The sequence below is a fragment of the Oncorhynchus tshawytscha genome, linkage group LG10 (genome assembly GCF_018296145.1).
Source record: "Oncorhynchus tshawytscha isolate Ot180627B linkage group LG10, Otsh_v2.0, whole genome shotgun sequence".
Taxonomy (NCBI): domain Eukaryota; kingdom Metazoa; phylum Chordata; class Actinopteri; order Salmoniformes; family Salmonidae; genus Oncorhynchus; species Oncorhynchus tshawytscha.
In genome coordinates, this window is record NC_056438.1 from 84529448 (window position 1) to 84541916 (window position 12469).

General features: G+C 42.5%; 1 protein-coding gene across 1 annotated transcript in view; it reads right to left on the reverse strand.

The window, feature by feature from the left end:
* Nucleotides 1-3672: 3672 nt before the first annotated feature.
* Nucleotides 3673-12469, reverse strand: part of LOC112217282 (charged multivesicular body protein 5) — a gene marked incomplete in the record, with an annotated part of 43294 nt that continues 34497 nt past the window's right edge. The window contains 4 exon segments of the mRNA XM_042329285.1: nt 3673-4802; nt 9629-9744; nt 11321-11429; nt 11510-11581. Coding sequence (XP_042185219.1) covers nt 4752-4802; nt 9629-9744; nt 11321-11429; nt 11510-11581 — 348 coding nt within the window.

A 12469-nucleotide genomic window follows, 5' to 3' on the forward strand; every position in this document is an offset into this window, starting at 1 on the left:
CTTTTCTGCTCTTTTGCACACCAATATCTCTACCTGTAAATGACCATCTGATCATTTATCACTCCAGTGTTAATCTGCAAAATTGTAATTATTCGCCTACCTCCTCATGCCTTTTGCACACAATGTATATAGACTCCCCTTTTTTTTCTACTGTGTTATTGACTTGTTAATTGTTTACTCATGTGTAACTCTGTGTTGTCTGTTCACACTGCTATGCTTTATCTTGGCCAGGTCGCAGTTGCAAATGAGAACTTGTTCTCAACTAGCCTACCTGGTTAAATAAAGGTGAAATAAAAAATAAAATAAAAACTCCAGTGTTAATCTGCTAAATTGTAATTATTCGCTCCTATGGCCTATTTATTGCCTACCTCCTCATGCCTTTTGCACACACCAGTACCAAAGTTGTATATAGACTTTCTTTTCTCTACTGTGTCACTGACTTGTTTGTGTTATTGGCTTGTTTATGGTTTACTCCATGTGTAACTCTGTGTTGTTGTCTGTGTCACACTGCTTTGCTTTATCTTGGCCAGGTCTCGGTTGTAAATGAGACATAATTTGAGTCAATATGATGTGTACCTGTGGATGTATTTCAAGGCTTACCTTCAAACGCAGTGTCTCTTTGCTTGACATCATGGGAAAATCAAAAGAAATCAGCCAAGACCTTAGAAAGAAATTGTAGACCTCCACAAGTCTGGTTCATCCTTGGGAGCAATTTCCAAACACCTGAATGGTACGCATGTCTAAACACCATGGGACGATGCAGCCGTCATACCGCTCAGGTATGAGGTGCAAATCAATCCCAGAACAACAGCAAAGGACCTTGTGAAGATGCTGGAGGAGACAGGTACAAACGTATCTATATCCACAGTAAAACGAGTCCTATATCGACATAACCCTGAAAGGCCGCTCAGCAAGGAAGAAGCCACTGCTCCAAAACCGCCATAAAAAAGACAGACTACGGTTTGCATCTGCACATGGGGACAAAGATCGTACTTTATGGAGAAATGTCCTCTGGTCTGATGAAACAAAAATAGAACTATTAATTACCATCGTTATGTTTGGAGGAAAAAGGGAGAGGCTTGCAAGCCGAAGAACACCATCCCAACCGTGAAGCACGGGGGTGGCAGCATCATGTTATGGGAGTGCTTTGCTGCAGGAGGGATTGGTGCACTTCATAAAAAAGATGGCATCATGAGGGTGGGAAATTATGTGGATATATTGAAGCAACATCTCAAGTCATCAGTCAGGAAGTTAAAGCTTGGTCGCAAATGGGTCTTCCAAATGGACAATGATCCCAAGCATACTTCCAAAGTTGTGGCAAAATGGCTTAAGGACAACAAAGTCAAGGTAATCATTCTCTCTACTATTATTCTGACATGTCACATTCTTAAAATAAAGTGATGATCCTAACTGACCTAAGACAGGGAATTTGTACTAGGATTAAATGTCAGGAATTGTGAAATGGAGTTGAAATGTATTTGGCTAAAGTGTATGTAAACTTCCGACTTCAACTGTTTATAGAGTATGATTATTATATCATTATATTAAAGACATTCATGCGTTCGTATGTCTGGGACACAGTACTGTGTTGATTAATATAATATGATTATTATATCATTATATTATAGACAATCATGTGTTCGTATGTCTGGGACACAGTACTGTGTTGATTAATATAATATGATTATTATATAATTATATTATAGACAATCATGTGTTCGTATGTCTGGGACACAGTACTGTGTTGATTAATATGATTATTATATAATTATATTATAGACAATCATGTGTTCGTATGTCTGGGACACAGTACTGTGTTGATTAATATAATATGATTATTATATAATTATATTATAGACAATCATGTGTTCGTATGTCTGGGACACAGTACTGTGTTGATTAATATAATATGATTATTATATCCATTATATTATAGACAATCATGTGTTCGTATGTCTGGGACACAGTACTGTGTTGATTAATATAATATGATTATTATATCATTATATTATAGACAATCATGTGTTCGTATGTCTGGGACACAGTACTGTGTTGACTATCTGAGGATACTTTATTGAGCTATGTCCATCATTATTCCATATCATGTAGAATATTAGAGTCCAGTCCATCAAGAACTGTGTTAACCCACAGAGACCAGTCCATCATGTAGAACTGGGACAGTCCAGTACTGAACTGGTTGACTCCAGTCCATCATGGAACTGGTTAGTTAAGCAGATCCAGTCCATCATGTAGAACTGGTTAGTTAACCCACAGAGTCCAGTCCATCATGTAGAACTGGATAGTTAACCCACATAGTTCAGTCAATCATGTAGAACTGGTTAGTTAACCCACAGAGTCCAGTCCATATACTATAGATAACCTACTGTAAGTTTACCAGACCAAGAGGAGGACGAGGATCCACACCAATAAACCATTTTTGGAGAATATTTTTTTGAGTGAGTTTGTTGTTTCTTACAGAACAGTTGTCGGGGTCAAATTAAAGGTCATTTCTTATTGCTCGGACACATGCAGCATTTACCGTGAATGCAGTCTTCCTCTGAAACATTTCATTCACACTGTAAAGCTGAACTTCAACAGATTGAACTTCAGCTAGAGCTCAGACTCCAGTAAACAACAGATAACCCTAAACACACCAGCCAGCCGCACAGCTAAACCATCCACCAAGAAGAAGAAGATATCAACCTGTTTAAAAGGAGAAGATAAAGCAGCACAATATCATGTTGATCAACATTTAGAAAACCGGAACTCCGTTCCTTTATTACATTGGTTTCCAAAAACCAACACACATCTTACAGACAGGAAGGAATGTTCCTAATATCTGGACCAATGTTTTCGGTCATCACTGTTATATTAGTACAGGCTAATTAATACTGAACAGGACAATACTTACTGAGGAGGGGGTGGGTAGCCTGAGTGCCAATCTGTTTGTGCTATCATGCTATCTCCCTGGCACGCCAAATGGTTGGCTTGACAATGGAAACAATGGAGTTGTCAAAAACACAGACCTAGATTCAATCAAATCAAGCGTTAAAATCACAGGCCTAGATTCAATCAGATCAAGCATTAAAAATACAGGCCTAGATTCAATCAGATCAAGCATTAAAAATACAGGCCTAGATTCAATCAGATGAAGCGTTAACGCCGATAGCAGACACCCACATGTTTTGGTGGCGTAGCAACCGTGTTGGTGAGCAGCTGCTGCTGAGATCAGTCACGAAGCCACACCCACCTCACTTATGTTAGAAGTTCAGAAGGAAGTGTAGGCCAGGGCTATTCAACACTCCATTTCCCTACACTGCACCACATTCAGTCCACATTCAGTCATCAGTACAGATCCCTTGATATCGGAGTTTTAGATAAACTGAAAGCTAACTTTGCAACAAGATTTGATGAGTTTAAGTCCCCACAGAGGTGGTGCAGTTTATTATAGGGGCCCATTCTCTACTGATAGGAAGGAGAGAGACTTCTGCACAAAAACTAGTCAACTGAAATATGCATTTTTGTTCAGTATAGTTGAATAGCCCTGTTCTAGACTATATACACTGTAGATATTCCATTAAAAAATCTGCCGTTTCCAGCTACAATTGTCATTTACAACATTAATAATGTCTACACTGTATTTCTGATCAATTTTATGTTATTTTAATGGACCAAAATTGTGCTTTTCTTTAAAAAACAAGGACATTTCTAAGTGACCCCAAACTTTTGAACGGTGGTGTATATGTATAACTGTCTCTTTAGTGTTAGTTTCCTGACACGTGGCATCATTCCATTCCATTGTTAGTGGACCTTTCTTCCCTCTGTCATGTTGGTGTGGTTGTTCCTGAGGGACGCTAGCAATAGTGGACCATATTAAGCTAATGTTTTACAAGTTGTGCAATAATTTGGGACCTGTAGCCTATTTGAATCAAGGGCGATTTTTAAAAAACATTTTAAAAAACATGGCCTAGAATCATTTATTTTTTATTTAAAGAAATGATTGGGGGTTGTGTGGGTGACACGAATTGACCTGTTCTGAATGTTGGGGGGGACATGTCCCCTACCCCCCGTGGTCATTTCGCCTATGATGTGAATCATTATGGAACGCAGAGCACACATAGCAGTTGATACCTGGAGCCTGGTGCACGGTTCAAGACGACTGGACCGTTGTCATCACAGTTCCACGATTAGTGATGATTATTAGGATAGTTTTAAAGGACTACTGGCCAACCCCTACTGTACACTTTTCTCCCCTTCCAATACTTCATGGATTGAACAACTGTATATGACAACTTTTAGGATGAATCAAACCACTGTAGTTTTGATTCACCAATATATTTAGTGCGTAAAGGCACTCCAAACCTGATTTTACTTTCCTAACCCTAAATAATATACAAGATCAGAGCATTTTAAAATCTACCAATTGGAAAAGGAAAGAAATGTATGTATTTCCATGGCTTCCTGTCATTGATCCCTAATACTCTGAACCTTCTCTCCATATATTCCACTGAGTCTGTTGAGAACATTCTAATTAAAGGTACACCAAGTTTAAAGGGATGGCTTTAGATAAATGTAAACCCTATCGGTAACACTATAAACTCATCTCCAAAACAGCATCAATACCTTAGTAATACAGTGGTAGTAAGTTATGTAACCTGTTCTCAGGTCAGATCATTGTAATGTAGAAATGTTACTCTACATATAAAAGTGTAGCAGGGATCTGTAGTTTTATGTAGCAGGGATCTGTAGTTTTATGTAGCAGGGATCTGTGGCAGACCAAACTCATCCACCAGAACGCCATCCTGAAAAAACAAGAAAATATGTGTTAAAAAACCCCTAGAGTCAATGTCCGCACCCCTGCTGAAATAATTAGCATAATACAAAATAACAATGACATATCAGTCAGTTCAAGCTAGAGATATGTTTTTTTAGCCTGGGCTCCGTCTCAACCCACCGCATCAACCGATGTCGGCATTCTGCATCTGTGGTGAAAGGAGACAGAGCTAGAGAGGTGTTTGTCAGACCATGAGACGTTCCGAAAACCGCTCTTCTCACAAATTCATCTGCAGCGTACGAACGATTTGGGCTACATACTAGTAGCCCCTCTATGGAAAGGTGGGGCTCGCCCGAACATATTGGCTGTTTTGCTCTAGGACACCCACAAGCCCCAAAAGACTAGTATGAAGGTAGCTGACTAGTATGAAGGTAGCTGACTAGTATGAATGTAGCTGACTAGTATGAATGTAGCTGACTAGTATGAATGTAGCTGACTAGTATGAAGGTAGCTGACTAGTATGGAGGTAGCTGACTAGTATGAAGGTAGCTGACTAGTATGAAGGTAGCTGACTAGTATGAAGGTAGCTGACTAGTATGAAGGTAGCTGACTAGTATGAAGGTAGCTGACTAGTATGAAGGTAGCTGACTAGTATGAAGGTAGCTGACTAGTATGAAGGTAGCTGACTAGTATGAAGGTAGCTGACTAGTATGAAGGTAGCTGACTAGTATGAAGGTAGCTGACTAGTATGAAGGTAGCTGACTAGTATGAAGGTAGCTGACTAGTATGAAGGTAGCTGACTAGTATGAAGGTAGCTGACTAGTATGAAGGTAGCTGACTAGTATGAAGGTAGCTGACTAATATGAAGGTACCTGACTAGTATGAAGGTAGCTGACTAGTATGAAGGTAGCTGACTAGTATGAAGGTAGCTGACTAGTATGAAGGTAGCTGACTAGTATGAAGGTAGCTGACTAGTATGAAGGTAGCTGACTAGTATGAAGGTAGCTGACTAGTATGAAGGTAGCTGACTAGTATGGAGGTAGCTGACTAGTATGAAGGTAGCTGACTAGTATGAAGGTAGCTGACTAGTATGAAGGTAGCTGACTAGTATGAAGGTAGCTGACTAGTATGGAGGTAGCTGACTAGTATGAAGGCAGCTGACTAGTATGAAGGTAGCTGACTAGTATGAAGGTAGCTGACTAGTATGAAGGTAGCTGACTAGTATGAAGGTAGCTGACTAGTATGAAGGTAGCTGACTAGTATGAAGGTAGCTGACTAGTATGAAGGTAGCTGACTAGTATGAAGGTAGCTGACTAGTATGAAGGTAGCTGACTAATATGAAGGTACCTGACTAGTATGAAGGTAGCTGACTAGTATGAAGGTAGCTGACTAGTATGAAGGTAGCTGACTAGTATGAAGGTAGCTGACTAGTATGAAGGTAGCTGACTAGTATGAAGGTAGCTGACTAGTATGGAGGTAGCTGACTAGTATGAATGTAGCTGACTAGTATGAAGGTAGCTGACTAGTATGAAGGTAGCTGACTAGTATGGAGGTAGCTGACTAGTATGAAGGTAGCTGACTAGTATGAAGGTAGCTGACTAGTATGAAGGTAGCTGACTAGTATGAAGGTAGCTGACTAGTATGAAGGTAGCTGACTAGTATGAAGGTAGCTGACTAGTATGAAGGTAGCTGACTAGTATGAAGGTACCTGACTAGTATGAAGGTAGCTGACTAGTATGAAGGTAGCTGACTAGTATGAAGGTAGCTGACTAGTATGAAGGTAGCTGACTAGTATGAAGGTAGCTGACTAGTATGAAGGTAGCTGACTAGTATGAAGGTAGCTGACTAGTATGAAGGTAGCTGACTAGTATGAAGGTAGCTGACTAGTATGAAGGTAGCTGACTAGTATGAAGGTAGCTGACTAGTATGAAGGTAGCTGACTAGTATGAAGGTAGCTGACTAGTATGAAGGTAGCTGACTAATATGAAGGTAGCTGACTAGTATGAAGGTAGCTGACTAGTATGAAGGTAGCTGACTAGTATGAAGGTAGCTGACTAGTATGAAGGTAGCTGACTAGTATGAAGGTAGCTGACTAATATGAAGGTACCTGACTAGTATGAAGGTAGCTGACTAGTATGAAGGTAGCTGACTAGTATGAAGGTAGCTGACTAGTATGAAGGTAGCTGACTAGTATGAAGGTAGCTGACTAGTATGGAGGTAGCTGACTAGTATGAAGGTAGCTGACTAGTATGAAGGTAGCTGACTAGTATGAAGGTAGCTGACTAGTATGAAGGTAGCTGACTAGTATGAAGGTAGCTGACTAGTATGAAGGTAGCTGACTAGTATGAAGGTAGCTGACTAGTATGAAGGTAGCTGACTAATATGAAGGTAGCTGACTAGTATGAAGGTAGCTGACTAGTATGAAGGTAGCTGACTAGTATGAAGGTAGCTGACTAGTATGAAGGTAGCTGACTAGTATGAAGGTAGCTGACTAGTATGGAGGTAGCTGACTAGTATGAATGTAGCTGACTAGTATGAAGGTAGCTGACTAGTATGAAGGTAGCTGACTAGTATGAAGGTAGCTGACTAGTATGAAGGTAGCTGACTAGTATGAAGGTAGCTGACTAGTATGAAGGTAGCTGACTAGTATGAAGGTAGCTGACTAGTATGAAGGTAGCTGACTAGTATGAAGGTAGCTGACTAGTATGAAGGTAGCTGACTAGTATGAAGGTAGCTGACTAATATGAAGGTACCTGACTAGTATGAAGGTAGCTGACTAGTATGAAGGTAGCTGACTAGTATGAAGGTAGCTGACTAGTATGAAGGTAGCTGACTAGTATGAAGGTAGCTGACTAGTATGAAGGTAGCTGACTAGTATGGAGGTAGCTGACTAGTATGAAGGTAGCTGACTAGTATGAAGGTAGCTGACTAGTATGGAGGTAGCTGACTAGTATGAAGGTAGCTGACTAGTATGAAGGTAGCTGACTAGTATGAAGGTAGCTGACTAGTATGAAGGTAGCTGACTAGTATGGAGGTAGCTGACTAGTATGAAGGCAGCTGACTAGTATGAAGGTAGCTGACTAGTATGAAGGTAGCTGACTAGTATGAAGGTAGCTGGGGTAACCAGTTTAAAAAATGAATTGAAGTACAGCGCATTCGGAAAGTATTCAGACCCCTTCACTTTTTCCACATTTTGTTTTGTTACAGCCTTATTCTAAAATTGATTAAATAAAAAATGTTCCTCAATCTACACACAATAACTCGTAATGACAAAGCGAATGCAGGTTTTTAAAAACAGAAATGACTTATTTACATAAGTATTCAGACCCTTTGCTATGAGACTTGAAATTGAGCTCAGGTGCATCCTGTTTCCATTGATGATCCTTGAGATGTTTCTACAACTTGATTGGAGTCCACCTGTGGAAAATTCAATTGATTGGACATGATTTGGAAAAAGGCACACACCTGTCTATATAAGGTCCCACAGTTGACAGTATATATATATATATATATATATATATATCAGAGCAAAAATCAAGCCATGCGGTCGAAGGAATTGTACGTAGAGCTCCGAGACATGATTGTGTCGAGGCACAGATCTGGGGAAGGGTACCAACACATTTCTGCAGCATTGAAGGTCCCCAAGAACACAGTGGCCTCCATCCTTCTTAAATGGAAAAAGTGTAGAACCAACAAGACTCTTCCTAGAGCTGGTCGCCCGGCCAAACTAAGCAATCGTGGGGAGAAGGGCCTTGGACAGGGAGGTGACCAAGAACCCGATGGTCACTCTGACAGAGCTCCAGAGTTCCCCTCAATCAGGCCTTTATGGTAGAGTGGCCAGACGGAAGCCACTCCTCAGTAAAAAGTTTTCCAAAAGGCACCTAAAGGACTCTCAGACCATGAGAAACAAGATTCTCTGGTCTGATGAAACCAAGATTGAACTCTTTGGCCTGAATGCCAAGTGTCACGTCTGGAGGAAACCTGGCACCATCCCTACAGTGAAGCATGGTGGTGGCAGCATCATACTGTGGGGATGTTTTTCAGCGGCAGGGACTGGGAGACTAGTCGGGATCGAGGGATAGGTGAACGGAGCAAAGTACAGAGATCGTTGATGAAAACCTGCTCCAGAGCGCCCAGGACCTCAGACTGGAGCGATGGGTAACCAGATCAAACATCTCTGGAGAGACCTTATAATATCTGTGCAGTGACACTCCCCATCAAACCTGACAGAGCTTTAAAGGATCTGCAGAGAAGAATGGGAGAAACTCCCCAAATACAGGTGTGCCAAGCTTGTAGCATCATACCTAAGACTACCTAAGGCTGTAATCACTGCCAAAGGTGCTTCAAAAAAGTACTGAGTAAAGGCTGCTATTTTTAATACATTTGCTAAAATGTCTAAAAACCTATTTTTGCTTTGTCATTGCGGGATAATGTGTGTAGATTGATTAGATTTTTTTTTTATTGATTCCATTTTAGAACAAGGCTGTAACGTAACAAAATGTGGAAAAAGTCAAGGGGTCTGAATACTTTCGAAATGCACTGAATAAGTTCACTACATGACCAAACGTATGTGGACACCTGCTGATTGAACATCTCATTCCAAAATCATGGTCATTAATATGGAGTTGGTCCCAGTTTGCTGCTATAACAGCCTCCACTCTTCTGGGAAGGCTTTCCACTAGATGTTGGAACATTGCTGCGGGGACTTGCTTCTATTCAGCCACAAGAGCATTAGTGAGGTCGGACACTGATGTTGGGCAATTAGGCCTGGCTTGCAGTTGGTGTTCCATTTCATTACAAAGGTGTTCAATGGGTTGAGGTCAGGGCTCTGTGCAGGCAAGGGCTGTGTCTTACCTTGTTGGTTTTACTGTCGTTGGGTATGCCCTCTGGGATGGAGGGGGCAGAGGAAGCCTCATCCAGGTAGGAACTGTCATCATCCAGCAACAACTCATCCCCTAGGGCATCCAGCTCTGACAACACACAACATCATCCTCTAGGGCATCTAGCGCTGACAACATACAACATCAACCAGCTGTAGACCCACACCCCTACCTGCTGTTAGATCCACACCCCTACCTGCTGTTAGATCCACACCCCTACCTGCTGTTAGATCCACACCCCTACCTGCTGTTAGATCCACACCCCTACCTGCTGTTAGATCTACACCCCTACCTGCTGTTAGATCCACACCGCTACCTGCTGTTAGATCCACACCGCTACCTGCTGTTAGATCCACACCCCTACCTGCTGTTAGATCCACATCCGTACCTGCTGTTATATCCACACCCCTACCTGCTGTTAGATCCACATCCCTACCTGCTGTTAGATCCACACCCCTACCTGCTGTTAGATCCACACCCCTACCCTACCTGCTGTTAGATCCACACCCCTACCCTATCTGCTGTTAGATCCACACCACTACCCTACCTGCTGTTAGATCCACACCCCTACCCTATCTGCTGTTAGATCCACACCCCTACCCTATCTGCTGTTAGATCCACACCACTACCCTACCTGCTGTTAGATCCACACCCCCTACCTGCTGTTAGATCCACATCCCTACCTGCTGTTAGATCCACACCCCTACCTGCTGTTAGATCCACATCCCTACCTGCTGTTAGATCCACATCCCTACCTGCTGTTAGATCCACATCCCTACCTGCTGTTAGATCCACACCCCTACCTGCTGTTAGATCCACATCCCTACCTGCTGTTAGATCCACACCCCTACCTGCTGTTAGATCCACACCCCTACCCTACCTGCTGTTAGATCCACACCACTACCCTACCTGCTGTTAGATCCACACCCCTACCTGCTGTTAGATCCACACCCCTACCTGCTGTTAGATCCACACCCCTACCTGCTGTTAGATCCACACCCCTACCTGCTGTTAGATCCACACCCCTACCTGCTGTTAGATCCACATCCCTACCTGCTGTTAGATCCACACCCCTACCTGTTGTTAGATCCACACCCCTACCTGCTGTTAGATCCACACCCCTACCTGCTGTTAGATCCGCACCCCTACCTGCTGTTAGATCCACATCCCTACCTGCTGTTAGATCCACATCCCTACCTGCTGTTAGATCCACACCCCTACCCTACCTGCTGTTATATCCACACCCCTACCCTACCTGCTGTTAGATCCACACCCCTACCTGCTGTTAGATCCACACCCCTACCCTACCTGCTGTTATATCCACACCCCTACCTGCTGTTAGATCCACACCCCAACCTGCTGTTAGATCCACACCACTACCCTACCTGCTGTTATATCCACACCCCTACCCTACCTGCTGTTATATCCACACCCCTACCCTACCTGCTGTTATATCCACACCCCTACCCTACCTGCTGTTATATCCACACCCCACCCTACCCTGTTATATCCACACCCTACCCTACCTGCTGTTATATCCACACCCCTACCCTACCTGCTGTTATATCCACACCCCTACCCTACCTGCTGTTATATCCACACCCCTACCCTACCTGCTGTTATATCCACACCCCTACCCTACCTGCTGTTATATCCACACCCCTACCTGCTTCCAGGTCATCCTCATCTATGTCAGGAGTTCCGTAGCTGCGACTCAGAGACTCCTGAACCTCGTTGGCATCCTCCATCATATCCTCCAGCTGATCCTGTAGGTCCTACACCACATCACACACGATGAAGAAGCTCCACAGCGTATAATGTGAGAGAACTGATATCAACACATTAAATTAGTTACTTCTATCTGATCAGTCTTCACATCCTTGTAAGCTCTCTTCATCTCTTTCGCTCCAATCTTCATAGCCTCCACCTGGGAACCAACAATACAAAGGACAAGTAGTCAAGGACTGATCCTTTATATCTAAAGGACAAGTAGTCAAGAACTTATTCTTTATGTCCGTGGGACAGAAGAGAACTGAACAGAGACAGATTGTGTAATCCTTATTGTAGTCTGAGGCTGTGTCTAGACATAACAGTTAAAGCAGTTGTTGTATTCTGATCATAGAGTTCTAATCATGGGATTCCAAACGTGTCATGCATCTACATTTAAATGTGTCCACAGTGTGTCCACTGTCTAACAGCAGGTAGTTATAGTGGAGTTATGGTGTGGTTATAGTGTAGTGTAGTTACAGTGCAGTTATATTCCCTTCTCCCGCTCTATATTCTAATGTATGCATTCTGCAAATGATGGAACAGGCTAAATATGATAACACAACAACAACTTCATGGCAGTAGCCAACTACTGTAGCTAACTAGCCAGCTAACCTCTGTAGCTAGCCGGCAAGCTAGCAAGCACAGCTAAAAGGATTGCAAATGGGTTAGCGTAACTGTAGCCCAACAAAAAAATTCTTAGTTAGCTGGTTAACATTTACGAGGCCAGCAAGCACGTTCCTCACATGCTAGGAAAGTATTTCCTCCAACGTTATAATGAAAGGTGCCTCTCGCTCGCAAAACACACGCTTTCCGGAGACTTGAAGGCAGAGTGCTGATGACATCACCCACTGTATGCACTTTGCATGGTGTTGTTACAGTGTAGTTACAAGGTAGTAACAGTGTAGTTACAGGGTAGTAACAGTGTAGGTACAGGGTAGTGTAGTGCTGGTGTAGTTATAGTGTAGTGTAGTTACAGCGTAGTGTAGTTATGGTGTGGTTATAGTGTAGCGTAGTTACAGTGTAGTGTAGTTACAATGCAAATCAA